Below are 27,574 nucleotides of genomic sequence, written 5' to 3'. Positions count from 1 at the left end.
ATACAATTTCAATATTATCTTTATTTGACTCCCTCTTTTATACACATATACATATGCATACAAATATACAGTACATGACATGTTACATGTCAATATACAAATACCTATTATATATTTCTGTACCATCATATCTGGATATTATTTAAAATCTCACATACAGTTCGTTATCTTGGACATTCTGGTTTAAGCATAGAACATTTAATGCATTCCACAATGCAATAGAAGGCGATTATGAGCATGTGACTACAGACTATAAAACATACAGGATATGGGTTATGTCATGAGTTTATACATGACATAACCATGATAGACATACCGTATCACTGTGTGAAGACCATAGTGGTAGAAGCAGAAAGAAACAGGCATTTTTCATACATGAAACATCTATATTTGTCTTTATGAATATGAAAGTAATGTTCATAGATATAGTCCAGAAAGAGTCTGTAAGATCACCAAGGACCTTCATAAGACGGTCAAGTCTATTTCCTGGTTACGTTGAGCCAGCTTGAAGGTCCCTGGAGATTGAGTGATGTGTGATTGGCAGTTGTTGTGTTTCTTGTTGGACTGCTGCACTTTTGGTGGCACCTTGATTGTGGTTGTTATACATGCACGCAAGTATGAGTGTATATTGTGTGAATGCACGTTATGTTGAGTTCAGTCAGAGCCAGATTTCCTCACTGCTTGTGCTGTTCACCTTGTAGATGTAACCCACCATTGGGTATCTGGCAAAACCTGGGAATGATGGAGAGCAGACATGTCAGAACACAACATTTATTTTGCAAAACAACAAAACATAGCAGCAAAATAAAGCATGAAAAATCACTACTGCCCCTCTATGTTCAAAACAAATACATGTGCAGTGCAACAGCGTCAGAGTGTATTTCCCTGACCTCTGGCGGCGTAGGCAAGAGATAGATCTTCCTCCTCCTCTTCCTCTTTCTTCTTACCTCCAACACTGTTCTGTTGGGCAGCCTCACGAGCTTCAAGATGTGATGCAGTAAGGGGAGCAGACACTTGAGAGTGCAAGAAACATGTATGTGTCATTCTGAGACAGTGAAAACAGTTGTGTCAATTTCACTTCTATACAATACTAATACACTTACAGTAAATGTATGTTTTGTGATTTTTTTTAATTTTCCCTCATTTTGACAGTGTAACATAGAAGGGATCTTGATCTGAATATGAGATTAAAAAGAGACACCATAAGTCCAACAAGGAAGACTATAGCGAGCACATATCTGCCATGTTATAGATGGATGGATGGATAGATGGATGAATAGATAGAAATAAATAAATAAAAACACAGTAATAATCAAAGGGCAGAAAGAGTGAAGTGTGACCTAAACAGAAACTATGGGGCAAAGCGTTCTATATTAGACAGAGTTGAGATGTTTGAGGTGTTTGCTATATGTTATAGCAAAGGTGTATTTGCTTTCAATGAAAATACTATAAGCCAAAAGCTGCAACACTAAATAAAAAGGGAAGTACCGGTAAATGTATTGCTCAAAAGTCTCAACTCTGACATCATATTAATTATGAGACATCCTTTATGATGTCATGCTCCCAACACTATAAATTTAGGACATCATTCATGTCAGGCTGCAGCTGTGACATTATCTGTGATGTCATTATAGGCTACAGCTGTGACATCATTTGTGGTGTCATCATAGGGTGCACGTGTGCAGGGTTGTTCCATTTATGTCTGTCTACTAGAGTGTGACGAGGTGTTGTAAAGGGAAGTAGCAACAGGCAGGATGTGTCTGTAGCTGTCCCTGTGACAGCGATCAGTGTGATCAATTGATGAGAGAAGGAGCCCTGCTGTCTGTCCAGTAGGTGATGGAGAGGATGGTCAGGGTTATCCATGATGGATAACAGTTTGTTCAGTGTCCTCCTTTCCACTACAGTCCCAAAAGAGTCTAGTTTGCAGCAGATTACAGAGCCAGCCTTCTTAATAAATTGTCCCTGGCTCTGATACTGCTCCCCCAGCAGACGACAGCATAGTTAAGTGTACTGGCTACAGCAGACCGAAATGTCCAACATCTTGCAGCACACGTTGAATTAGTTGGCCAATCAGAATAAACAGGGCCTTTCAGGAGGAGGGTGTTATATAGGATGCACAATTTTCTGTTTTCACACACTGTGAGATGAGATTAGAAGTCAATAAGTGTGTTTTTGCATATTGAAACCTCAACATGTCCCCTTTGTGTAGCACATTAAATATCATTGTATTGAATGGTGTCACTGTCTACAAAGCTGTTTCCAATCTCTGAGTCTAGAAGTCTGCTGCTTTCCTATTTTGCTCTTTTACGACGCTAAAGCATATCTTGACGTGAAAATGTAAAACGTTTACCTTTTTTCAAAGCACTCAGGTCATTGAGCTTCATGTTGGCAGGCACAGACATGTTCTCTCTGGGGATACTAGCCTTATCAACTTTCGCTGTCTTCAGATTGGCCGAGTTGCTATAGAAATAAAACAGTGATGAGATATTACACATGGATTAGTCTACTGGATGCACATTAAGTATTAATAAGTTCATAAAAATGCTTACATAAGTGTTTCTTTTCAATTCTGCTAAGGTTGCTCAGTAAGATGTTGCAGTAGGAAATGATCATGTGATCTACAGTGCTGGAATAGTGATACAGTGTGATCATTTGAGACACTTTGACCACTTTGTCCACCATTAAATACAGTTGCATTGACACACTTCCCCCAGATTGGCCAATTGGACATAGATCAGTCCGATTACTACATTTACCTTTTCCTGGTCATCAGAATCTCCACTGGCTCATCTGTAATAACACAAGGACATGTTGTGTTGAAAACAATATGTTTTTGGTGTTGTGTACACCAGCAATTTCCTTTTGACTGACACACACACTCACCGATGGACTTGTTGTTTTTTTGCATGAGGCAAAGTACTATCAGACTGAGCATCAAAAGGGTTATGAAGGCCATAGCTCCTCCAGTCACTATTCCCAGCATGGGCACCTCCACGCGAGAGTGCAGGAACTCTGGGAGGAGAGAGGGAACGTACTCGCTGAACAGCATTCATCACAACAATTGTAAGAAAGGCTTCAGATAGGGGAGATTCACCATCCCTAACCTGTCAGTGTGAGGTTGCTCTGCACCGTTCCGACACTGTTGGTGGCATTCAACGAAACATTCCCTGATAGGCTGCTGAGTGTGACCCTCAGCGTGTGATTGGTCAGCCAGGGGTAGCTTCGTGAGTCTAGGATGAGGAAGTCTGAGGTGTTGGCCACCAGCTGGCCAGACTGGTCCACAAAGGTGATGGTGGCAGGTGGATTGGATCGTACCAAGGCAAAGAGGACCAGGGAGAGGCCAGGATCTGAGGTTTCACTGTAATGAGCGTTTACTCCGAGGATCTCTGGTTGAACTATGAGAAAGAGAAGAGAGAATCAAGTAAATAAGTGATTTCCATCCAAAGCATCTGTGCTGTGAAGAAACCCGACAGATCTCACACACACTCACACTGGACATTGAGTGTGACTGTGGCGTTGTAGCTCTCTCCTGTCCTGGGGTTTGACGCAACACACACCAGTTCCCTGTCCCACTTCCTGGCCCGGAAAGAGAAGGAACTGTTGTGATCGCTGAAGGGTTTCAAGACCTCTGACTCGTCCGGTGCTGTCATCACTAGGCGCCCGTGGCTTGGTATGGGCTCGTTCTGCTGCTCCCCGTTCAGGTACCAGGTCAGCAGAGGCGGGGCGTTGGGATCCCAGCCGTCTGATTGGCAGCTGAACTTGCGTGTCACGTTCTCCTGCATTGTTAGAGCTGATCGGTGCCATCCATCAATTTTGGGGGTAGACTCAATTGCACCTGTTGGTACATAGGTGCATGGTAAGATTGATCCTAAAGCTAAAATATGTAACAAATGCAAAAGTACCAAGAAGACATTGTGGAAGCTGTGTAACATTTACAGTGAAGATGCAAAACTGAGTCTGAAAACTAATCTGAAACAAAAAACAAACAAAAAAATCTACATTTCAGCGTTTCCTGCTTACCTGTCCATTTTTGTGCAAATCCAACCATTATCTAGCAGTTATAGTTGTTCCTAGTAGCCTTGTCTAGAGTCCAGCAGACCTCCAGCTCGTGGTTACCGGTCTTTCATGTGTTCATGCCGGCAGTGAAGCTCTATTTCTGGGCACTCGCTACTTTGCTGAAGGCTTTACAAAGTTCCATCACTGTGAGCATGAAAGCTGCAGCCTCACGGTGAAGGTATTCCTCCGCTGGGTAAGGACACTAACTATCTCCCTTCCTATCCTTTCCAATTGCCCGATGCTACAGCCCCACACAGTGGACAGTCTATATATACATGGTCTTTATTTCAGGGAAATAAAGTCCCTTTAATCATACAGATCTTATTTTCATCAATTATAAAGTAACAATGGTGTTTTGCAGTAGCTGGGACATGTTTATGACCCACAATAAACAACATCATCATGCAAAACAGCAAATTATGGCTGAATTTGGATTAAACATTATTATGTCATGCAGTGTAAGTTGATGTTGGTCTCACCTGTGCAGGACAGAGCCAGTGTGTGAAGAAAGATCACAGCAGTGCATGAGCCCCACCGCCCCAGGCACACAGAATCCATACTGGCTCACCAGAGCATCCACACACTCACACACACACATCTACCTGGTTGGTGAGGAAATAACAATGTCTTTAAGCCACACATCTCCGTATTTACAGTTTGTTTTCCAACATAAACACGATTGCATAAATCTTAAGTTGTGATGAAGCTGGATAATGTGTTTGAAATGCTTGAGAAACAGGACAGGCACACAAACAAGTGAGGTTGTTTTGCTTTCCAAGCACAACATTAATGGAGAACACAAAGAGAGCTGGTGCGTGTCATGCCTCTGACTCATGAGTCCTCAATAATTCAGTGGCTCTCTTTGATTCACAACACAGAGACTAAATCCTTGTGTGTTGCTACAATGCAGAATACTGTGTAGTGCAGATCTTGCATACATCCATACAGCGGGGGTGCAGGGAAGTGGTAATGTCTGATCGTGCTGGGTCATGTGATCTGTGTGAGCATCTCAGACGAAAGCAGGAACTAAAGGCATCAATTGAGGAATGATAAATCATACACAAATCCAGACAAATTGTTCATGCACTAATGACACAACGTCTCACGGCGACTGGACCTCCTGCTGAGGATGCCTGGTTTGTACTGTCAATCAGGGCAGTAGATACAGTGAGGGGGAAATACATTACAGTATAGCCACTGCGCACGTACACACTACACTTTGAAAGGCTGCATGCGGATGTATGCGCTCAAATACACAAATACAACCGTCCACAGCACACACACACACACGTAAAGCATTACCTCAGCCCCGTCTGCGGACAGTATTGTGATTCAGCCTGATAGAGCTCCATGGCAGCAGAGGATAGGGGGGGAGAGGGAGGGAGAGAGCGAGAGAGAGCGAGAGTGAGTGAGTGTGTGTGAGGGAGAGAGAGAGAGAGAGAGGGAGAGAGGGTGAGAGAGAGAGAGACAGAGAGACAGAGATAGAGGGGTATAGGAAGGGGGAGAGAGCAGAGAAAGAGAGAGAGAAGATGGTGATAACAGCAGAGAGATGAGAGCCAGCCCTCTCTTCACATTCCCATTTGTGTACGATCTCTCTCTCTCCCTCTCTCTCTCTCTCTCTCTCTCTCTCACACACACACACACACACACACACACACACACACACACACACAGATCTCTGCAGGCTATGGCAGCCCCAGTAGCAACATTCACAAGCTGGCAGGCTGGCTGACGCAGGCAGTCACGCTGTCACTACTGCGAGGAGAGTAGGAGGGAAGAGAAATGAAGAACAAGAGAGAAAGGAGATGGGGAGAGGAGAGGAGAGGAGAGGAGAGGAGAGGAGAGGAGAGGAGAGGAGAGGAGAGGAGGATGATGCATCATCAATAATCTAAAGGGATTGAACATGCAGTGGTTTCGGATGGGAGATCCTGATGACAGCGTGAACTGTCTTCTCCGGGCGATTATCCTCTCCCATCCATCACTGCTGTCAATCACCAGGCACGGTTAAGTAACCCTTGAAATACATGTGCATAAACACTAGAGGGCTCACATTGTCTGAGCTCAATTACTTGAGACTGGAAAGCCTCTGCAGTGCAGCTGTACAGACCAGAGCAGCAGCATCCAGAGCGCTGCACCCGGAAATCAGAGACAAAGAAAGCTTTTTGCCAATATTGCAAAAGTCAAGCTCAAGAACCATTTAGGAAAATACAGATTTTTGATTTTTTTGATTTTTGTCCCATTTTCTACTGAAACAATTGAGTGATTTCTAGAAGTAGTTAAGTAAGAGTTATGTATTGTCTTCTAGTAAACGTATTTTGTGTTACATGCTCTGCTGAGTTACAAACAGTTGAGCTTGAGCTTGAAGCAATTTATTCATTTTTGCACATCATCTATGAAGAAAAAAAAAAAAGGTGTTGTCATGAGGAAACATCAATCACACAAAAGAAAACATTTTTATATGAGAGGTCTGGGAAGGAATTTATCACATCTGTTTCCTTGTTACGTCAGAAAGATTATGTCAACAGGCTATGACAGGAGACTTCCTAAATAACCCAAGGTGATGAGAAGAGCAGTGTGTCTCAGACTGCATCAGCAAATGCAACTTGATAGCTGGGTGACACTCACTTCATTCACACTGCTGACAGGACCGATTGGTGGAGGAGTATCTCTACTGGAGACATACAGACGACGAGTAAGTCCTGTCTTACAACCCGGTGACATCAAGGACGTCACTCACCTTGACAGTCAGTCACCTTGATACACAGACTCTGAACAGAATGTGCACAGGCTGTAAGAAAAGACACAGAACACACAATCTTACAATGCACAACTGCAGGGAGTTTGTTGAACATAGGTTGACGCATAAAGATGCATCCTGTAAAACCCTGGTTTCACTCAGTGTGCACAGGGTTGCTACATCTAGTAGTGCAAAAGTGACTTTTTGTCTCCTCCTAGTTGGCTTTACGACTGATTTGTTGATATGAAACATCCCAATACGTCAAACAGCACCAAAAACACACAAAACATGACCTTTTTTAAATTATTTCTTTATTTATATATATTTATTTATTCATCTCAGTTTGGTTGATATTCTTTTTAATCATTGTTGCACTTTAATATTTTTGTACTCATCAAAAATAAACATAGGAACATAAAGAAAACAAGACGAATGAACCAATAGAAAAAGAGAGAACCTAAGATGCAGGAGTGGAGCAGAGAGCTGACTTGTTGACTGGGGGGGGGGGGGATGAAGCTAAGACAGAAAATGGGCAAGGAAGGTAAGTCTTGTCAGTGTGTGTATGTGTGTGTGAAGCAGCTCTCTCCTCCCCATCACCTGCAGTGCTTTCCATTCACTCCAACTGTTTCTTCCCATTGCATACAAAAACTTGAAATGACAGTGCACCACAGGTTTAAACCCCATTTACAACTTTCTGGGCCCCATGAAAAGCAATGAATGATTAATAACTCAAAACGTAATATTAAACAACGTGGGGGATCAGATTCCAGTTTTTCTAAAATGTGGTTTTCTGGGCTTGTCCTCCGTTCCAGTTATTTCCTCTCAGCTGCAGTCAAGTTTTGCCATCTCAGTTTTGGTTTGGTTGTACAATACAGAGAAAACGGGAGGACAGATCTGACGGAAAGATGAGATTGGAATGGTGGAATGCAAACAAGTTTTTTCTGTCTTTTCAACGAGACTCGCACTCTATTGGGAGAAAGTGAGAAGCTGATTTTAGGTCAAATTCTGTCTGTCAACTAGGACAGAGGTCAGGAAAGGGCAGAAATACTTTTTCTGGGGAGTTTGTTTACCTCGTGAACCTCAGACAACCCCATCACAGGTGAAGAAGAGTGAATGTTGGCATACAGGAAGTGACATGATGTGAATAGAAAGCACAGGCACTGCACACATCATCATCAGCTCTCAGATTTATATAGCATACTATACAGTGCAGAGTTTATCATTCGTGCTGCCAGGCATTGTGAAAATTGGACAACATAAGCACAGGTAAGTAGACCTGGAACTTCTTTGCCCCATAGTCTCTGGCTGGCCCGATAAAGACTCAACATCCCAGGAGGATAAATTAAATTAAAAATAGGGGTCTCAAACAGCTCCTGTATCTTTCAATCATCCCCCTGTGGTCCCAAGTGTGCTGTAGCCTCCTTTTGGCTGGATTTAGCACAGCGTTGGCCACCAAGTGCAGGTCTTGGTGGAGATGTTTAGGGTGGGCACACCCTAGCAGGACCGCCAGCTTTGTGTTCCTCTGCATTGGCAATCCAATTCAAAATATTCCTCTTGTCCTCCTCCCCCTCTCCTTATATGTTTCCATTTATGATTTGGGGGGGGGGGGGGGGGGGGGGTCGTGTCCAGTAACTGCGACAGGATCCATTCGGTGATCATGAAACGCGGCCATCACCTCCCAACATCCCATCTTCGGTTCCAGGTTTAGGGGAGAGAAAAACATGAGGCAGAAATAAGACAAGGAAAACAGTAACAGATGAGAGTAGGATCGGGTGGTGGTAGTTTTCTACTCATTTGCCGTAATAGCATTGTTAGCTCAGGAGGAAGGCCCGGGTCTGTAAGGCGTCGTCAAATAAGCCGGTGCAGTCAGAGATGAAGGGAGGATCATGGCAGAGTGATGGAAAAGAGAAGGGGGTTTGTCCATCTCCACACTTGTGATTTGTAGCATGATATGTCTTTCCGTTTTACAGGTTAGTCCCTTGTTTTGTAAAGTCTCAAGTCTCTGTAGCACCCAAACTAACCCTGACAAAGCCCAAAGCCTGACCCTGTATAAGCCTGCCGCAACTACCCCTTCAACAGAAACAGGCCCAACATCAACAAGAATGACAACAGTCACAACATCAATGGTTGAAATGATACTTTAAAAAGCAACACAAAATAATTACTCTCCTCTTATTCAAGTGTCTTGATATAATATTAAAACAAACATGAACAATCCTTTTACGACGTAGAAAGAGCACCATCTCTTCTCTCTGTCCTCTTTTGGCTATAAATGTCAATAAAACCAACAAAAAGAACATGTTGAAGACATCCAAAAATACAAATGATGAACAATACAATATAAAAAAAAGCCTCCCCAAAAACATCTAAAAAACAAAAAAAAATGTCAAAAAAAAAGAAAAGGATTTGTTACAGAAACTGCAAGAGCGTTCTATACATGGCATCACTGTACAAGGAAAGAAGCGAATGTCTGGTATAACTACCCACAATGCAATACACGGTCACTGACAGTGAGGAGGATTAAAGAAGGATGGAGAAGGGAGGAGAAATGTCGGGTAAGGTGGGTTGAGAGAGTGAGCTGGTAGGACCGGAAGGAGGGATGGAAAAAGATGGATAGAGGAAAGCTTGAAACAAAAGTGCAGAATTATTTAAGTAATCAAAGAACAATGATGTCTTCCTTGCAACAAAGAACTGTTTTTCCTTTAATAATAATAATAATATTCATTTTAATAAATCTTCTTTTACAGAAAACATTAATAACAATAAGAGATAACAATAATAACCATAATGTTTACACGGACATTAGCCGTCGAAATGAATCCTACAATAAAATAAAAAATAAAAAGAACATGAATGCCAAAAAAAACAACAACAATAACAACAACAATGAGAGAGCTGGTTTGTCCTGTGCGATGTCGCTGCGCTCCGTCTTTGGAGGGAGCGGTTTGGTTTCCCTGTTGGGGAGCCTTGACCCAAAACACCTGCCACCCGGCCCCGGCAGAGAGGGCCGATACCGGCTCGGAGATTACTGCCCGCTCCGGAATGGTCTGCTGCAGGTACAGCAGGGGGGGAAGGGGGGGGAAGGGGAGGAGCAGACTGAACAGACACCCTGCTCACTGCTTCTTCTTCTCAGTCATGCACACATGGGCACACACACTTAATGTGAATACTTTGGGTTTGTGGCAGCGGTGTGTGTGTGTATGTGTGTGTGTGTGTATGTTTCTCTTTGTGTATTTGGACTCCATGTTCCTGCATGTATGACTGTGTATGAATGCCTTGGCCAATGAGGCACACGATGATGCATGCCGTCAGTTTTCGCTGGGAGTGAAAGGGGAGGTTTAGTTCGGGGGCAGCAGGTGGGCACAGGTTGGGCTGGGTTTTGTAGGGGAGGAAGTGAGGGGTCGAGGGGGGCGGGGGGCAAGTCCAAAGAGGGACGAGCGGAAACACCAAACTTGCCACAAAATGGATGTGGAAGCAGATGGCCCACGTGACAAAAACGCTGGCACTTTTGATCTTTGAACCCCAAAACCCTGCCTGGGACCCCACCCCTAAAATCTCTACACCCACCCACACTCACCCTCCCCCAAGCAGACTGCCCTCCCAGGGGCAGATGGAGACAGACAGAGAGACGTAGAGTGCCCCCGGTTGGGCAGACGGTGGTTTGGCATGATGCTGCTCAACTCAAGTCAACACAACTCAGGGTGGCTGATATGGACCTCTGTACAGAGGATACACACCTTCCTATAAGAGACACACAGCGGGAGGAAAAACACACAGACTGTCAGCTGGGGTGGCAAGGGCAAGGGCTATGGACTCTATAGTACTGAGCAGACACTTTCAACATCCATCAATAAAATCGTGTGTCAAAGAAACTCGCATCTTCCCTTTTGACATGTCTAGTTTGAAGGAAAATAAATGTAACCATCTTGAAATCATTTAGAAGCGTAAAAAGAAGAATATAAATATGTGTAACATTTTTTGAAATATTACATATATCCATTAGAAAATATAAAACTGCACTGTATTGTTGTGGCACTGTGGTTGCGTGAGTGTGTGTTACGAGATGTTACTTTAATGACTTAAAGTCACTAAAATAACTAAGTCATTTAACCATTTGAACTGTAACAACTCCAGGTACTCTCCCTTGAGCACCATATTATCTGGTGCTCGATGCACAAAGCAGCGATAATTTGGGAAAGAAAATCTTAAAAATGTTATAGTACGCAACCTCTTAGTCCAAAACCTATGTGTCCATCTGTACCTGTGCTAGACCCCAGCTTGCTCCATGCTGTACTGCAGGTCAGGGGGCTTGTAGCTGAGTAGCATGTCACTGGTGCAAGAGGAGGGGTAGCAGGCTGCGGCATGGAGCTCCCCGTCGACGTCACACGCTGCATCGGAAACACACAGGATTAAGGATACAAACATCTGCATGAATTCTTCTACCGTGGCTGTGATCTTTTGGCTGTATGATGCAGTGAAAGAACGTGTGTCTCCTACTGACCCGAGTCTTCCCGCTGGTGCAGCTGCTGGCTTCCTGTCAGTGATGTCTGACTGAGAATGTCGGACATGCGGGCAGAGCTCATAGCCTTCCCGGCCAATAGGCTCATTCCAGACATGGGGTCTGCTTGATCCTGGACCCGGAATTGAAAGACAGAGAATACTCAATAACCCTCAGTGTAAAGCTTTGTACATCAACATATCAGAACTTTATTTGAAAGACTTGAGTATTATTTCCCTGAGCCTACAAAATAGAATACTAGATAGAATAGAATCTTTATTTCTGCAGATCTAACTTCATGATTGAAATACTGTACATGTAAAATAGAAGGTAAAGATGCTCTAAGGTTGTTTGAAGTTATAACCCTGTTGTATTTCATCTAGAGTAGAAATGCTTTAAGGGTGATTGGCTCTATTAGTTTTTATACTGTTAAGTCCTTGCAGAAATTCTTCAAATGGAAAATTAACTATGACTCGATTTAGCAGAGCCTCATGCTGCAGGCCTCCTACAGCCTCTTATGATGAATATTATGGGTACAGGCCTTGTAGGTGTAATCTTTAGCAAATCAGTAGTGGAATTTCACTCACATAGGCATCATCGCAGGTCTGGATGGTATGGTGTCGCTGCAGTTGTCCACGGGACCTATAAACCTCAGCCTGAGGACCTCGCGAATAGCCCACACCATTATGATCGGGCACCTCCATGTCTTGCCCTGAAGGCCTGCACTCCACATGCTCGGCGTCTGGGAGAGAAATGTGATGCGTAAAAACACGTGCTTGAAGCAAATATGATCTTACTTTAGTTCATCTCATGTGAACTTGTTGCCTCGCTGCAAAGAGCCAAGAGACGTGTGTTCAGCAGCCTTACCTCTGCTAACGGGACCACTCCTTATGTAGCCACCATGCCTGTGAGTAGGAGAACCATAGGGCGGGGTGCTTCCTCTGGGTGGCCCTAGGAGCTCATGACCTTCCACTGCTTTGGTCAACAGGCCCTCATGTGCGTGGTGATACCCAGCTGGCACCTCATCCTCCTCCATGCTCTCCGAATGAGGCAGGCTGGGGCAGGGGGCCTGGGCTGGGACCTGCTGCGGCTGGACCTCCGTGGGTCGGATCTGCAGGAGGTGGTGATAGTGTTGGCCCACAGAGGCCCCCTGTGCTGTAGTTGGTTCCAAGCTCTCGCCCTGGCTCAGCTGACGAAGAAGCAGCATCTCTCCATACTCCTGCGGCCCGCTGCTGGGTGGGGTGGTGGGTAGTGGGCCCGGCCGGGGGCTCTGCCTCTTCAACAGGGCGGCCAAATCCTGAAGGGGTAGCCTTGGGTCTGCATGGCCTGTTAAAGAGTGACGGGGGGAAAGAAGGCCCTGCAAGGTGGGGGTGACGTGCTGTTGCGGGGGGCGATAGTCAAATGGGGTGGGGGAGAGCAGGGCTTGTTGTAGTGTTGAGGGGGGTCCATAGGTGCTTGTCCCTACTACTCCGCTCTGGTAACCTTCTAACCCAGGCACATTGAGGGAGGTTCCTTGCAGGTAGGGAGAGTAGGAGCCAACCACTCCAGAGGGCCCCCTCAAGGCAGCATCACCAGAGAATAAGTGGGGGTTGAACTGAACCTGGTCATAGGCCGAAGCAAAACGACCAAGGCTGCGACTGGAAGAACGGAGAAGAAAGATATTTAGCTCACTCCTCACTATCATCAAAATATTTCTAAAGCTCTATAAATCTATCAGCTCTGTGAATACATCTAAAACAGCTTTCCACAGTCTACAACAGTTCTTCACTGAATCACAACACATATAGAGCCTAGCATAGACTTCCGGTCTTGTCCAACAGTAAGGATTCACAGAGAGGTATTTTTTTAAGGTCAAAATGAGACGTTGTATGAATCAATTAATAATGTGATACATCCTTTCAGTGAGGACAGATTGACAGGCACAATGGGCCGCCCAAGGTGAGAAGATGATGAATCTGCTACTCGAGGTGTTGGAATGTCTACAACTATGGTGTTTCTACACTTACATACCACCACTCACCCAGCCACATTAGGGTGGAGGATTTGTTGAAGATGTCATCTCAGCAAAGTTGATTTGTGGTTATCAGTGTGCATAAAATTAATTATTTCTTATATGTTTCAAAATGATGTTAAGAATCATGACAGAGACGTACACATGAGTGAAAACACAACAAACATTTCCAAAGAAAATACAAAAAAATGAATGTGTCAGACACGATGTAGGAACAGAAAACAGCAAAACAGCAATTCAACTACATTAAAACTAGAAAACGAAGCAACGCTCCATTGGTTTTGGTTGAGGGTGTTATGCAGCCATTGTTAAGAGACGTGACTGACATGGTGGGCAGCATCACCTGTGTGTCTCTGCATTGTCTGCGCTCAGCTGTTTCCCGAGGACTCTGTGTCCACATGGCATAGACAAAAAGGTGCCCGGTCTCTGCGCCCCAACTCCCAGCTCCACCTCCTGTACCTGAATGGTCACCTGTGAAAATGATCAATAGAAGACATTTACTGTTATTATAGCAAAGTAAATAAAAAATAAATCGTTAAATAAAAAATCCCCCCACTGAATACAACCACCAAAGCTGAATAAAATGAAAAAAAAACAACAACTCTGCATTCATATTTCCCCCTTCGTCACCTTTGCTGACTGTGAAGGTTTCCATTAAAAATTATTCTCAACCTTCTATTTATATGCACTGGTAAGGGTAAAAGATTTTATCAGTTTTAAATCAATACCAGTTCACAGTTGGAAGAGAATCCAGTGTGTATTTAGCATTGCAACTACAGAGAAACAGAGGGAAAAAAAACCCTGTGGTCACCTGCTGTTGTTGAGGTACACCCTGGGCCAATGGGACGCCTGGACGAGCAGATCCTGCCTGCTGATTGGTCGGTAGGGGGACTCTAGGAAGGCCCGTGGGAGGTGGGCTGCCGTTCTGGCCCTGGTACAGTGCTGGAGTACCATGCTGGAACTGTACTGCACCTGCTGGGAGAGGCAAGACGACCAACACTGCTGACATGAAAGCAAATGAAAATACTGGCTTTGTGTTTTATCCTCAGTAACAAGCCTTTACAGCACAGTTAAGGCAGGATACTTAAAATGTATGGTGAAATTCTGTTGGGTTTTTTTTAGATTTATGTTGCAAGCTAAGATGGATGTTTATACTTTCTGGTAGACTGGGTTGGAGGAATGTTTAAGGTGATCGAAAGGCTGTTTACTGATTGAATCTTGATTTCTAAGTCATCTTTATCAAAGCAGGACATTTCCAATCAACTCAAGCTTTTCTTGGCTGTTTCATCCTTAACCCTACATTCCATACAGTTTTCCCAGATATCATGTGAAGCTGCTGATCACATGAAACAATACTGCCTTTGACAGCATTTGACTGTTTATCTAATCTCACCAAAGCAATTGCATGTGTGATGACTGAGGTCTTTTTTTATATCTGTTGCCCTAGGTCAGGGGTGGGGAACCGTTTTCCCACTGCGGGCCATTTTGATGTTGCCATACTCAATTATTGAACACAAACATTCTGTTGACGGCAGGGGTGGGGAACCTCCGGCTTTGCCCTAGGTAGTAGTTAAACAGTTAGATGCAGCAAAAACTATACCCTTTGGTATATTACAGTGTCTTTATAGGTTGTGGAATTCATACAAGATCAAATAAAATGCCTACGTAGCAAATAACAAACAAGATCTAGGCTAAATTTCATCAAAGTTTGAATTTCAACAGAATTGCAGTTCTACAAATGTGTTGAGGGACAATAACGGAAGAACAAAATAAACCCAAAAAGCTGACGGTGACCTTTGGCTAATTAATGCGTATGCACTTAAAATCTCACTACAAAAATACAACTGCACCCTCATCGGTTCCAGGATACGAAGTTACTTCAAGCCAAGCAGTAGCTAAGCACTTTTGTAACGGCATTACTTACCATGCCCTTGCATCATGGCTGCAGAGCCAGGCGGAGGGCTCTGATTGGACTGTCTGAAGAGGTGGTTGCTGGGATGTGTTGGCGGAGGGCTGGATGGCTGGATACGCAATCTGAGGGAGGACAGGAGAGAGTAGGAGAGGAGGAGAAGAGAGGAGAAGGATAAAACAGTGATGTAACACTTCAGTCGATAGCACTGCACCACCGTATCAAGTTCGCCAATCAATAGCTGATGAGTAATATCTGGTGTGTGAGTGTGTGTGTGTGTGTGTGAGTGTGTGTGTGTGTTGGGGTCACCTCTGGAGCTGGTGGGTTAGGTGACTGGGCTGGCTCTCTCCATGGCCTAAAGACAGACCCTGCAGTGAGAGAAAAATTGAGAGTTGACTTGAAGTAAATATCTTTTGTTAATGTCACCACACTCTAATGTCACCACACAAACGAAACCCATATCTATTTTTGCATTATCGTAAGCAGTGCGAAGCGTAACACATGTACACTGAATTGCAAGACTCACTATGTCTCAGAAATCCCTGGATCACTCAAAACATTGAGCAGGTTGTAAAGGGCATTTTCACACCTACGTGGTTTAGTCTGGTTCAAACTAACTACCATTCATTTCCTCCCCCACAATCGCACAGTTTGTTTGGGAAGGTCAAAAGACAGCAATCGCTCTCGGGTGTTGACCAAATCTGCAGAGACCGCTTTGAGGAAGTCGTCTCTCTTTCCTGCCAAACACACTCTGTAGAAGTTTATTTGTGGTGTGGACATGGTCCAAACTAGATCTGAACCAACAACATGGCAGTTCATTAATTAACTGATTGGTCCATAGGGTTAACGGCACCTTTGATCAATACATCATATTGTGCTTGTCTAGCACTTCTCGGGGTAGACACTGCCGTTGTTTCTGCTCTGTAAGCAATATATGGTTATCCAGATGTTTTGTTGAAGTCAGCATTACTTTGTTATAGTTTTGAGTATATCGCTAGAATGATGACAACTAGGAATGTATGCCACTTCTATCATGTGATTTATCATCTTGGCACAGCAGATTCCTTCCTGTTCCTTGCCTCAATGAACAGAGTGAGGGTTCCTGCATGTTTTTGGTCAATACATTTAGCTTCACTTGAACTAAACAAAACAAACAACTTGTCACACACACACACACAACAACTTTGTCCCTCATATCATACAAAGAAAACAAAGTGCAGGTCTGAAGACAATCCAAGTCTTATGTTATGTAATCATAATGAATTGTTGAGGCATTCGATCTGCTTCAATGACCTGGATTTGCTGGTGGAGGATTTGTTGCTCATGCTGGTAGAGGACATGCTGTTGCTGAGTGTGTTCCAGAAATCGCTCATCCTGTGGTGCAGCATACATTTTCTGGAGCTGCTCACACTCCTGTTGCAAACAGACATAAAGCCAAAATCTTAATTTTACCTCTAAACAAAGAGGATGAAAGCCAAAGTCATTGCTGTCAAGTTAAGCCTTTCTATTGGTGATGCCATTTTAATCCAGTGTAGGGAAAGGACAGTGGTCAAAGGGCAAAATTCCACCAAATATTGTGAAGTTTTGCCCCTAGAAAGAAAGCCTTGTTCGTTGACAGTATATTACACTACAGTCAATGTGAATCAATTACTCATTAAACACAGCGCTTATAAAAGCTGTGCTTATAAAATAACAATAATTAAGATGAACAACAGCACATGCACTTCTTCTGTAGTCAATAGCCTTTATTTGATGTGAAACTTCTTATCTTATCAGTTCTGTTGGACTCAATACAAAGACACCCGAGTCTTCCTATTGTTCCACTGTTAACTTGAGTGTTTTAAAGAACAAGAACCCACCCATTAAAATAGATTCCCTAACATGTTTAAGTGTTCCAGGACACCGGTCACATGCATTATCCTCTTCTAACCACAGTGACCTTTATCTTAGACACGCTGCAGCCAACATTATATTTAGCCTTTGAGTGTCACTGAGAATGACGCCATGTCTTACGGAGCTACATGCGGTACCTTGGGTCAAACATGTAATAAACTGTGTATGATTATGATGGACCTATTCTACAACTTGATTACACAAAGCAAACAAACAAGCAATGAAGCTTAGTGTGGTGATATCTGGAGTGTCCTATCCGGTCAAACTCTTGAGACCTGAGCAATTTGTGCACGTCATGAAGATCTGCCCACACTTTCACTTCACTTTGCCTAGTTTCTGGGAAAAGCCGCCTGTCCCTAACCACAGGGTTAAATATTTCACATCCTCTCATTTACAACTTTCCAATTATTCTTTCTGATTTCTGCATGTAATTTAACTGTTCAATCAGTCCCACGGTCTCCTGCAAAATCTCTGCTTACGATACGCAAGCTTCTTTCCTTTCAAACTGTGAAGTATTGAAGTCTATATCCCTGAGTCTTAGTATGCCGTTATGATGCTATTAACAGGTAAGACCTATTCCCAGATGGTCAGAACTCAGAAGTTGATAACAGGCTGGTTTCAAAGTATGTTTCATTCGATGGGAAGGGATTCAAACTTCTGTGTGTTACAACACAATTTTTGACAGGGATATAAAAGGGAATAAAGACCACAGTACGTTTCTTCCTTTGCAGCCTGCCTGACCCAGTCTGAGGGTAAATGTGTTTATACCAAATCCCCACACTGAAAGGCAGAGTAAAAAGTGGGACATCATAGAAAAAGGAAATGGGCAGTTTGTGTGTCTTTAAAATGTCAAAGCATGGATTGTATTAACGGTGGAATGGTCATTTCAGAAGAGGAAAAGGATTGTTGACTTGAGCATTTTTGTGTCTTCTGTGTTTTCTTCTTCTTTTCTTCTGTGTATTCTGCACACAATTACAAACGGGTCAAAGCACTTTGGAGAGAAATGTCCTTCCTAATTTGTTCACCTCTCAAAGTGACCAATCACTTTTGTAAATCGGGTCAATCTAGTGGAGCAGTAGAGGGGTACAGATTTTGTTGTATGGAGACCCTGTGGAACTACACCACCTGGTGTCACAATGCAGGCAGAATCCAGATTTTCTTTTATAGATGCAACATGAACATGGCATCTGGTGTATGAGAACACATTTTTGCATTTTGTAATGTAAATGTATAAATGGGTCATAGACCTCTTGGAAATTAGTGTGTTGTGCAGCTGCTTTTACGGAATTGCTCTCTACGAGTAGCTGAAAGTGTAGGAGTGTTGTGTTGTGCGAGTTCAGATCCCAAAGGACATTCAGAAAACCAAGATTCTTAGCACCTAGTGATTATTGAGTCAAATCTAACAAGGCCCACCAGTGTACATGTCAGGCATGGTGTGATAACAGCAGTTCAAACATCTTAAGTTAATGTCTAACCTGATGATGCTTGTTCATATCAAGGAGAGAGGTGTAAAAGAGACTCAGGGGTCCAGCTGCCATGCTCACTGGGTGACTAAGCACTTTGAAACACATGCTGCCCGGTGTAAAGACACTAATCCGACCCGACTACAATGAAATGGGTTCAGAATGAGTGAGCATAATGAGACAGGGTTGCAGGGACAAAAAACAAGTTTTTAGACCTGATTAGTAATGGGTTATTACTATTAACACCCAATGATAAAAGCAGGAATAAGTTCTCAAGTCCATTCCTTTTTATCCCATTTCAAAATCTCCACATGAACGTTCATTATCCCTACAGGGACTTAATTTTCGTTAACCATTTCTTGTAACACATCGAAATACTACTCACAACTACTAAAAATGTGAAGAGTACTGCATATCAAAATCAAGGAGTAGTAGTACAAAAGAGACGGCTTATTTCCACTCACACAAGTTCATTGTTGTGAATGGACTCACTTTTTCTCAAGTGGCTGGTGAGAAAAAATGCTTGTTTTTGTTTATTCTCACCTTAATTTACCAAACTATGAATGATTACTGTGCCATTTGGTGATGGTCCCTGGAGTTAGGTACCTGTTTGAGTTGTTTAATGAGGCTGCTGTTCTCCAGGTGGGCCTTGAAGGCCTGGATGGTGGCTGCGCCATCAGAGAATCGCCTGACTGGAGAGAAGCGCTCCATGGGAAGGTGAAGTGTGTTACAGTCCTTATAGCTGGATCTGGAGAGGGGACGACAGGGTGGGGAAACACGCGTGTACACACAAACACACAGACACACACAAATACACACACATAGAGACAGATGAGACAGAGAAACAGACATGTACATGAGCCCTTCAAGCCTCAAAGGACCCCTCAAGTCAATCAAAAAAAATATCTGAAGGTGATACAGAGTAGAAAATATTAGGACTATGCAGCTTTAAAAACACTGACTTACCAAGTAAATCCATGAAAATGTAATCCTTAAATGTTTTAATTAATACATCCATGTCAGTCGTAACAGGAGAAGCGATTGGTCGGGGAGGGAATTATGGCTTTTAAAAACAATCCTAATATTTTGAATATTGAATGTAGAGACTGTGTTTTGTATCACAGTTAAACTCAACCCGTTGTCTGGGGAGTCCGTGTACCTCAATTCAAGATTAAAGCTCATTGTTTTTTGACCAATTTCCACTACATACAAATGTGTTTGCTGCTTAAGAAAGTCACAATAGCTTACAGTGACAGCCATAATCTGAACGATCCTATTGTGGAAGTGGAAGGCTCAGAATATATAAATGAGCAGTTTATAGTTATTCCCTACCAGTTTATAGTTATTCCCTACCATATGATTCCCCTCGGGGATCAAAATAAAATAAATCACCGTTTATACGGCTAAGGCGCAAAAATAAAACAAAAGGCACAGCAGTTAAAAGGTAGTTTAGGCACTCTCTTTGGTGTTCAGTGCCCACTTCAGGGGTGCACAGAGGCTGCATAGGAGAGGAATCAACACAGCAGCTACAGGCATCCAGCAAGAGAGAAGTCTACACTGTCCAATAGCTATCTTCAGACCTGCAAGCTCAAGAGCAGTGAAACAGGGTACGAAAGACAAACTCTCCCTGGGGTCTCCCCCAAACTATTTTTTGGCAGTTGTGACATGAAAGTACTGTGTTCTGGTGCATTCTGAGATGAGAATACAAAGAAAGCACGTGTTCAGGAAATTCAATCACCAGGCCATTTCACTAATACATACATGTCCTTTAAATCCATGAACGTCTGCCCCAATCACACTGGTGGCAACTAAAAAACTACAAAAGGATGTAGGGAGTTGAGGCACATCCTTAGGCCAAACGTGACAACTTCTCCACTCATTCAAAGTTGTGGAATATCTTGAATTATATCACCACAATTTAAATAAACACACATTGCTAAGTTGTACTGTTATGACAGTTTTACCTGATTTAAATGTGCCCGCACTCATTACAAACATGATTTAAATGAACTTGCAACATCCCTGTTAAACAGTGCACAAAAGCTTATGTGATACCAAGAAACATAAGTGTTGACATATTTAAAAAAAAAAAAAAAAAAACTACACAATAATTCAGCTTTACGATCTTTAAAAAAACAGCTGGCTCCTCTTTCCAGATATGTGGGGAAGAAACAGTTATTTACAATCAGTTGTGAAATACACTCTTCGCTGCACTGCCAACATAACTACTGACAAACAAAAATAGTGGCCAAAGATGCACAACTCTTGTATGTGTGTGTGCATTTGTGAAAATGTGAGTTAGACAGTGACATTTTACTAAGCCCCCTCAGTGTTGGCGTGAGCCTGAGTGCAACTTTGTATGTTTATGCATGTACAGCTCGGAGCGGGCGCGTCCCCTCACCGGGTGTGTGTGTCGGGGACCCAGCCCACCCTCTGGCGGGGGCCCTGGGGCCGCTGTGACTCCGCCGAGGGCTCGCCATGCGATGTGCTCATGAGCGCGTGCGTCGTGTGCCGCTTGGAGCGGTTCGCCAGGTACCTGGGCCGCAGGGAGGGGAGGGCGGGGGTGAGGGTGGGAGACAGGAAGCAGCGCTGGTCAGCTCTCTGTCATCATTGGCTAATGGAGACGGGGGGGAAACAGGAAAGGCCTGCCCCTTCCCACCTCTGCCAATGGGTGTCATCATTCATATCATCTTAGCCAATCAGAAAAAAACAAAATATATATATCGCTTTTTTAAATTTTTAAATCACATCATAGATGGGTCGGGTATAGCTTATGGGTATTCCACAACTCCACGGCTTCCAATATGAGGATTGGATTGGATATTTGATGATTTTGATTTGCAAGCTTAAGAATTAGCAAAGCTTTGTGAGAAAAGAGAGAAAGTCGGGAGACCAATTTGGCGTTAAATAAAATAAATGACAGAAGGCCTTGGCCGGCAGAGTTTGAGAGATAGAAGGGCTTAGAAGTGGCGGCAGATTTTAGTTTGGGACTGTGCAAAAGCCAGTTGCGTGATGGAGAGAGTAGGATAGATGGGGTAAAGCACCACAGCAGAGTGGCCACCACCCATGGAAAAAAAGCAGAGCAGTCCAGCCTAGAGGCACTCACTCCCAGCAACCCAGGACACCAGCGAAGTCTGGCAGAGGTGCAGTCTGAATAGGACACTACTGTGAAGCCCAAACCTGGACTTCTGACACATACTCACACTATTCCGTATAGATGTTCAACTACCCTCATGCTATTGCTTTTATTATGAATCGTCAAAATGGTCTACAAAAAGTTAATGTGGTCCAGTTTTTAAGTCGTCATCGTTTTTGTTCCAGCACTTTGATCCTAATTTTCTTGCCCTCAATTAGATTACACAAAACCTAACCAACTCTAAACCTGATTGGTACAAGAACACTATGTGTTATATGTGATAAATATAATGCGTTATTAGCAATTTTACCTAGTCCTGCCTTATTCAACTATGACTTTCACACAGAAGTCTTTGATCTCCATTGTCACAGGTTATGGGCATTCCAGAGTATCCAGTTTAGACAGCATCTCTACCCCCCATCACCAAACCCCGTTCCCCGTTGGTTACCTCTGTACTGCCTCTTGGTCTGGCTCTCCATCTGACCCTTCCTCATCCACCGGCGCTACTGCGGGGATAGGGTGCTGCGAGACAAAGAGTTCATCAGTCATCCACAGTCGAGGGAGAATAAATAGACACAGTGGAAACACAAAGAGTGTATCTGTACTCACCGGGCTGGTCACAAGTGGTGAGGGTCCACGGGGCCTCTTGAGGAGCTGAGCATGAAGCTGAATATTGGCCCCGCCATCTGAAGCCCGTCGACCCAGAGGCCCCATGCCGTTGAGCAGTTGTAGAGTAGGTGGCTGAAGCAATGACTGCTCCTACAGGTTCAACGATCATAGGACATCAGATTTGTGTTGAGTTGAGATTTAGATCCTTCATATAAACTCAAATTCACATACAAGCGTATCTGAAAGTATTGGCATTAACTTGTGAGTTAACATAACTTAAGCCTAAGATACATGAGTTCTTAAATCACAACATGATTCAGTGACCATTATTCTACAATATCATTTTTTATGTTTTCAAGTTTATAGAGCCTGAAAAAGCACATTTAATTCTTGAGGAACATTCATAACAAAAAATACCTCAACCTTTATAGTTTTTTGTGACACTTTTACACATTTGGGCCAATTCATTCGAGAACTCAATGGAAAGACAGTGACCTCTGTGGTCAGGCCAATGATCCTACCATGTGCCCACCCTAACGCAATTGGCTGTACCTTGTATTCCAGCTGCTGTGTGGGCTGCAGGCTCTGTGTAGGCATGAGGGTGTGCATTTGGCCCATGATGGGTGCCAATGGGGGGAAGGGGGGCTGGGGAACTGCGCCACGGGGGAAACCTGGTGGCATTTTCTGTAGGTCCTCCTGCCCATCTGTCCTAAAGTGGGATGAGAGTTAATGACAGGAATAAGTCACAGGATACATTACAGGCTCTCTGCATGCAAGATAGTAGTTATCCCAGTTAAGATGTGACTTGGGACACCAGGTAAAAGCTGGGGATCACCGAGGACTGGTTTGGAAACCTCTGCTGTAGACTGTATCCGAACGCAATTGTGATTACATAAAAACAATTTCACTTTCGCTAAATCACACCATCATTTACATGGACACCCTCATGAAACAATAATTTGAGTATCCTGAATATGAGAGGCAAATCATTTCAATTTGCCTTGAAGCTATGGCTGGTGTCATGGAGAAGTTAAAATTACCTATACTCACAAGATACTGAAGCAATTCTTATAAACACACAAGACATTTGAAAAAGCGGTCACCAGAGTGCGGTCAGTGTGCGTATAAATACCACTTGTAAAATCATAGTAATCAAAGATACATCACTTGATGGTACGTTTGAGGTGTGTGGGCAGGTTACCTTTGGTCTGGTACTCCCACTGTGTGCCGCCGCATTGAAAGGTAGCGAGCCATGGCCTCTGGAGATGGCTCTTCCCCTTCATCACTGTCCAAAGCCATGCTGCCATCCGGCTAAACAAACACATATTGTACTTAGTCATGACCTTTCAGAGTGTGTGGTAGCCTTTATTTGATCAAATATACATTCAAATTTCGGTGTGCTATTATAATCTTATCAATCTATTATAGTCTACTGCAATGTGGTGATCTGTAGTTCACAGCAGTTGTGAGTCAGCTTTGAGGCACTGTATGTGCGTGCACAGGATGAAATGGGTTCCAGGCAGAGTGAACAATAGCAATCCATAGTACATCCAGTGACAACAAATTGTTGTTGATTCAGGTTGTTGATTCCTTGATAGGCTAAGGGACTCAGATAAGTCGACACTTACCATCCTTAATAAAACTCCCCAGCAAATCTCTATCAAAATCAGTGAGTTATACAGTACGTGAGTGAGCGCTGTGGTTCCAGTTCGGCTTTGGCAATTTAATCACAGATGAAGAATTTGTTTACTGCCTAAGTGGCTCAACTCAGGGATCATAAGTTCTGACTAATCCTAAAAAAGCCAATCAAGTATGTTATCATTCTTTGCTATTCAGCTGCTGTGTCATTTATAGCCATGGAGTGGCATTGTGATGATATCCTGGAACATACAAATCATTGACTTACCTCAACAATTTGGTTCTCTGGGTTGATGAGCTGGACATGGGGAACAGTCATGCTAATTGGATTACCCTGTTGATCCGTCTGCTGGTCAGGCAAGCAAGCACACGTGCACAAAGACAGAGGTCAGGTTGGGATTGCACTAATATCTGAAGAATCTTCTTAGTGCAGTGTGACTAACAGACAGAGGTTAAACCAATTAAATCCATTCAGTGGATTGGCTTGCTGACTATAGGTCATAGCTACTGTAGGTTAGACTGCTATACACAGTGCTATGAATGCGTTCTGCCTTTAGGGGAGACTAAAACTAACAAAAAGCAGAACTAGCTGCCTCTTTGATATTCACAAAATGACAAGAAAAGACGAAGATAATTTTGCACTACTGCCATTGTACCGAGTTGGCTCATAACCTTAACAAGGAAATTGGAGTCCAACTGTGGAGTTAAGGGGAATTATACTAATACTTTTTACAAATGTATGACATTCCTGTGTAGTTCATCAGTCTAACCTATATTTGCTTCACGCATGGCTGTCTCAGAGTAGTGTCATGAGATATTGTTGTTCCAGCTAGGTTGAACTTCACAGATCCACATGATGCAAAAGGCTTTTTTTTTTTAAAGTCAGGCTACATCTTGCAGGCTCTGTTGGCACCGACATCGTTGGCAGTCAGCCTTCAAACTTCAAAATTTCTAAACCCATTTCAGCCAAACACTGCTTTTAAGTCACCTGCCTTGTAAAATACAAATACCAGTGAGAGGGGGGGGGAAATACCTGTACAGTGTTGAGTGGATAACTAATGGAGCGTGGTGTGGATGGGGCGACTCGTAGTGTCTTGTGTTTCTTGAGGCGGTCAGCCAGCAGACTGTAGATGGCACTAAAGTGATCGTATGCATCTGTTTGTAAGGACTAGAGAACAAAAAATACAATCAGTCATGCTTCTGTCTGTTGTCTTCAGCAGGTACGTCAAATGTGTTTATGACACATTCATGTCCAACCTGGAGTGTGCGCTCTCGGTCCAAGCCCATTTCCGACATGGCCATCAGCACCTGTTCATTGATGAGCTCCGTCTCTCTCTCCGTCTTCACCTGCTCACATTCAACTATCAGCTGGGTGAGATCAAGGGAGGTTAAGCAAATGGGAGGGGAGGGGGGAGGGAAATGGATGGCAGAAGGAAGAGGAACAGAGTAGGAAGAGATTCAATGAATTGGACAGGAGAAATACCACTTACCAATGTACAACACCACATTATTGGTTCTGTTAAATATTGTGTATGTGAGGCTGCCCGGATGCCAGATAGACAGCGAAGTCTCACCCTGTCGAAGTCTGGGTCTGGGTCTCCCTGTCTCATCCACTTGTTCTTACAAATCTGCTCCATGGTTAACCGTCTGCTGGGCTCCAAGATTAGCATGTGTCTGATCAAGTACTCACAGTCTACAACAAACAAACAGATAATATTAAAAACAATGTTCATTTATTTGCTTCCAGAATGAAAATCATGCCCAATTTCGATTCTACATTTGACATAATGTCACATCAAAGCCTACTTGGCTCGATAGAAAGCCTGTGATATATTTTTGTTGTTAAAAAGGTGAAAGTACTGAGACATGGGACAGAGGGAGTGAGATCTCACAGTATTTTAACACTCTGCGGAGCCCTACCTGTGGACATGAAGAAGGGGATACGAAACTTGCCGCTGAGGACACGCGCTCGCAGGTTCTGGAGGGTGCTGCCATCAAAAGGCAAGGCGCCGCATACCAACACATATAACACCACACCTAAGCTCTACACGGAGAAACATAAGGAGGGAACAGCTCTGTGAAACCAAAAGCATGTCTGTAAAATCAAATTAATGTTACTTTATCTGAAATTATGGATTAAACCTCACTGATTCGCTTTGACCAATGATCAGGATATTCAATTTACAATAATACAAAATGAAGAAAAGGCAAGCAAATATTGACTTTTGTGACGTGAGAACATTTATACATGAGAACTAGTTAAGTCATGCTATTTTCACTGATGATTTTTTTGTAGAGATCATTATGTCATTCATTTTTCCAACTGTGGCAATAACAAAGCAATTGTCCATCTGAATTCTTTCCAAAGGGAAGAGAAAAATGTTAAAGGGAAGCTACATTTTTGAATTTCCAAGGCCTGAGATTGTGAGTGATTCCTGATTGGTCTGTTGGTATATACCAAACATTTAAAAGCTAGTCAGCTGCACTCAATGCTTTGCTTCCCAATTACTCTTACACATGTGCAAAACTTAACTTACCCATATATCTACTTTAGGTCCATCATACTCCTTGCCCTCAAAAAGTTCAGGGGCAGCATACGGAGGGCTCCCACACCATGTTTTCAACAGCTGGCCTCGAGAAAACAGGTTACTGAAGCCAAAGTCTGAGAGGCAGCGAGGAGAAACACTTCAGTCAATCTGATGACTTCTCTCATTTAGGTAGCTTGTCCGTGCCAACTGAGAAAGCACAACGCTAAAGACATGAAAATTACTGTGGTGAAGTGACGTTACTGAGAAATACACACACCTGCGATTTTGATATTGAGGTTGTGGTCCAGCAGCAAATTCTCAGCCTTCAAGTCTCTGTGAACAATGTTACGACAGTGGCAGAAATGGACTGCTGCCACGATCTGCTTGAACTTCTTCCTGGCATCCTTCTCCGCCATGCGTCCATGAGCCACCAGGTGATCTACACACAAACGCACACAGACTTCCAATTAGTGATGAGGGACCAAGCGTCTGTTGTGTGTGTGTTTTAGGGTAGTAGATCCCTGTTTCACCATGAAAAGAATTAGAATAGGTGAATCAATCTATGATTCTGTTCGGTCCTTACAAATCCCCACAGTAACCATGGAGAAATGGAGCAGAAACGTTATTACCTATGCAGAAGTGGATTTGAATGTTTGAGTATATCAAAGGAAATTATAGGAAAACAAAGACAAACTGGGCCACCGAAACAAATTCATTTTGTGTATTATAGTTTTACAATACAAAATGTGATATTTAGAGTGTTTGGTTTCGAAAACACAGGCACAGACTGAGTATCATAGGGAGGGGAAAAGGCATCTCCAATAATATAAACAGCAGAAATGTTAAGCAAAGAGGGTAAGATTGTCCCTTACCAAATATCTCCCCACCACTTGCGTATTCCGTTACCAGATAGATCATCCTCTCCGTCTCCATCACCTACAGGCAGGCAAACATAATACAACGGTGAGGATGCGCAGGCCTTCTGACTGGCCGACATCTAGTGATGGCAGGTTAATCTTGTTATACAACACAGTGTAATCACGAGATGACAACTTCAATGAACAGGCAGTGTTTGATGGACAGATTTAGCAAGAAC

At 43.3% G+C, this 27,574-nt stretch overlaps 2 protein-coding genes across 4 annotated transcripts in view; both read right to left on the bottom strand.

Moving 5' to 3' along the window:
- Positions 1-36: 36 nt before the first annotated feature.
- tmem25 (transmembrane protein 25) lies at positions 37-8,321 on the bottom strand. Its single transcript, XM_076142373.1, has 10 exons — positions 8,162-8,321; positions 6,794-6,844; positions 4,536-4,619; positions 3,491-3,835; positions 3,105-3,395; positions 2,884-3,012; positions 2,757-2,790; positions 2,351-2,460; positions 891-980; positions 37-732 (listed from the first exon to the last, which is right to left on the bottom strand). Exons 1-10 carry the CDS (start codon positions 8,319-8,321, stop codon positions 659-661), a joined length of 1,368 nt encoding a protein of 455 aa, XP_075998488.1. The 3' UTR covers positions 37-658.
- Positions 8,322-8,380: 59 nt separating this feature from the next.
- sik3 (SIK family kinase 3) overlaps positions 8,381-27,574 on the bottom strand; it is a 31,443-nt gene continuing 12,249 nt past the window's right edge. The window contains exons 3-26 of one of the 3 annotated variants that reach the window (XM_076144143.1): positions 27,351-27,414; positions 26,756-26,917; positions 26,488-26,612; positions 25,871-25,994; positions 25,525-25,643; positions 25,208-25,318; positions 24,984-25,118; positions 24,219-24,299; positions 23,514-23,623; positions 22,865-23,021; positions 22,313-22,462; positions 22,152-22,225; positions 20,969-21,103; positions 19,174-19,315; positions 16,505-16,624; positions 15,521-15,579; positions 15,227-15,336; positions 14,114-14,277; positions 13,646-13,773; positions 12,159-12,928; positions 11,879-12,033; positions 11,295-11,424; positions 11,055-11,181; positions 8,381-10,534 (exon numbers count right to left, since the gene is read on the bottom strand). In XM_076144143.1, the coding sequence (XP_076000258.1) occupies positions 11,060-11,181; positions 11,295-11,424; positions 11,879-12,033; positions 12,159-12,928; positions 13,646-13,773; positions 14,114-14,277; positions 15,227-15,336; positions 15,521-15,579; positions 16,505-16,624; positions 19,174-19,315; positions 20,969-21,103; positions 22,152-22,225; positions 22,313-22,462; positions 22,865-23,021; positions 23,514-23,623; positions 24,219-24,299; positions 24,984-25,118; positions 25,208-25,318; positions 25,525-25,643; positions 25,871-25,994; positions 26,488-26,612; positions 26,756-26,917; positions 27,351-27,414 (3,447 nt within the window). In that variant the 3' untranslated portion in view covers positions 8,381-10,534; positions 11,055-11,059. The remainder of the gene's footprint in view (positions 10,535-11,054; positions 11,182-11,294; positions 11,425-11,878; positions 12,034-12,158; positions 12,929-13,645; positions 13,774-14,113; positions 14,278-15,226; positions 15,337-15,520; positions 15,580-16,504; positions 16,625-19,173; positions 19,316-20,968; positions 21,104-22,151; positions 22,226-22,312; positions 22,463-22,864; positions 23,022-23,513; positions 23,624-24,218; positions 24,300-24,983; positions 25,119-25,207; positions 25,319-25,524; positions 25,644-25,870; positions 25,995-26,487; positions 26,613-26,755; positions 26,918-27,350; positions 27,415-27,574) is intronic. The other 2 variants (XM_076144151.1, XM_076144160.1) reach the window with 2 other exon arrangements.

Source organism: Genypterus blacodes, unplaced genomic scaffold, assembly GCF_046128005.1.
Source record: "Genypterus blacodes isolate CSIRO-AG114 ecotype Tasmania unplaced genomic scaffold, CSIRO-AGI_Gbla_v1 ptg000003l_1, whole genome shotgun sequence".
Classification (NCBI taxonomy): Eukaryota; Metazoa; Chordata; class Actinopteri; order Ophidiiformes; family Ophidiidae; genus Genypterus; species Genypterus blacodes.
This window is presented reverse-complemented; position numbering and strand designations above follow the sequence as displayed.

Excerpts from the sequence above, each read along its gene's own strand:
- tmem25 (XM_076142373.1), bottom strand. The coding sequence starts at position 8,321 with ATGCAGAGGAACACAAAGCTGGCGGTCCTGCTAGGGTGTGCCCACCCT. Across the intron at positions 3,836-4,535 it reads ACTGGCTCTGTCCTGCACAG|GTGCAATTGAGTCTACCCCC; the intron begins GTGAGACCAACA and ends ATGTACCAACAG. Across the intron at positions 981-2,350 it reads CCTGAGTGCTTTGAAAAAAG|CTCGTGAGGCTGCCCAACAG; the intron begins GTAAACGTTTTA and ends CACATCTTGAAG.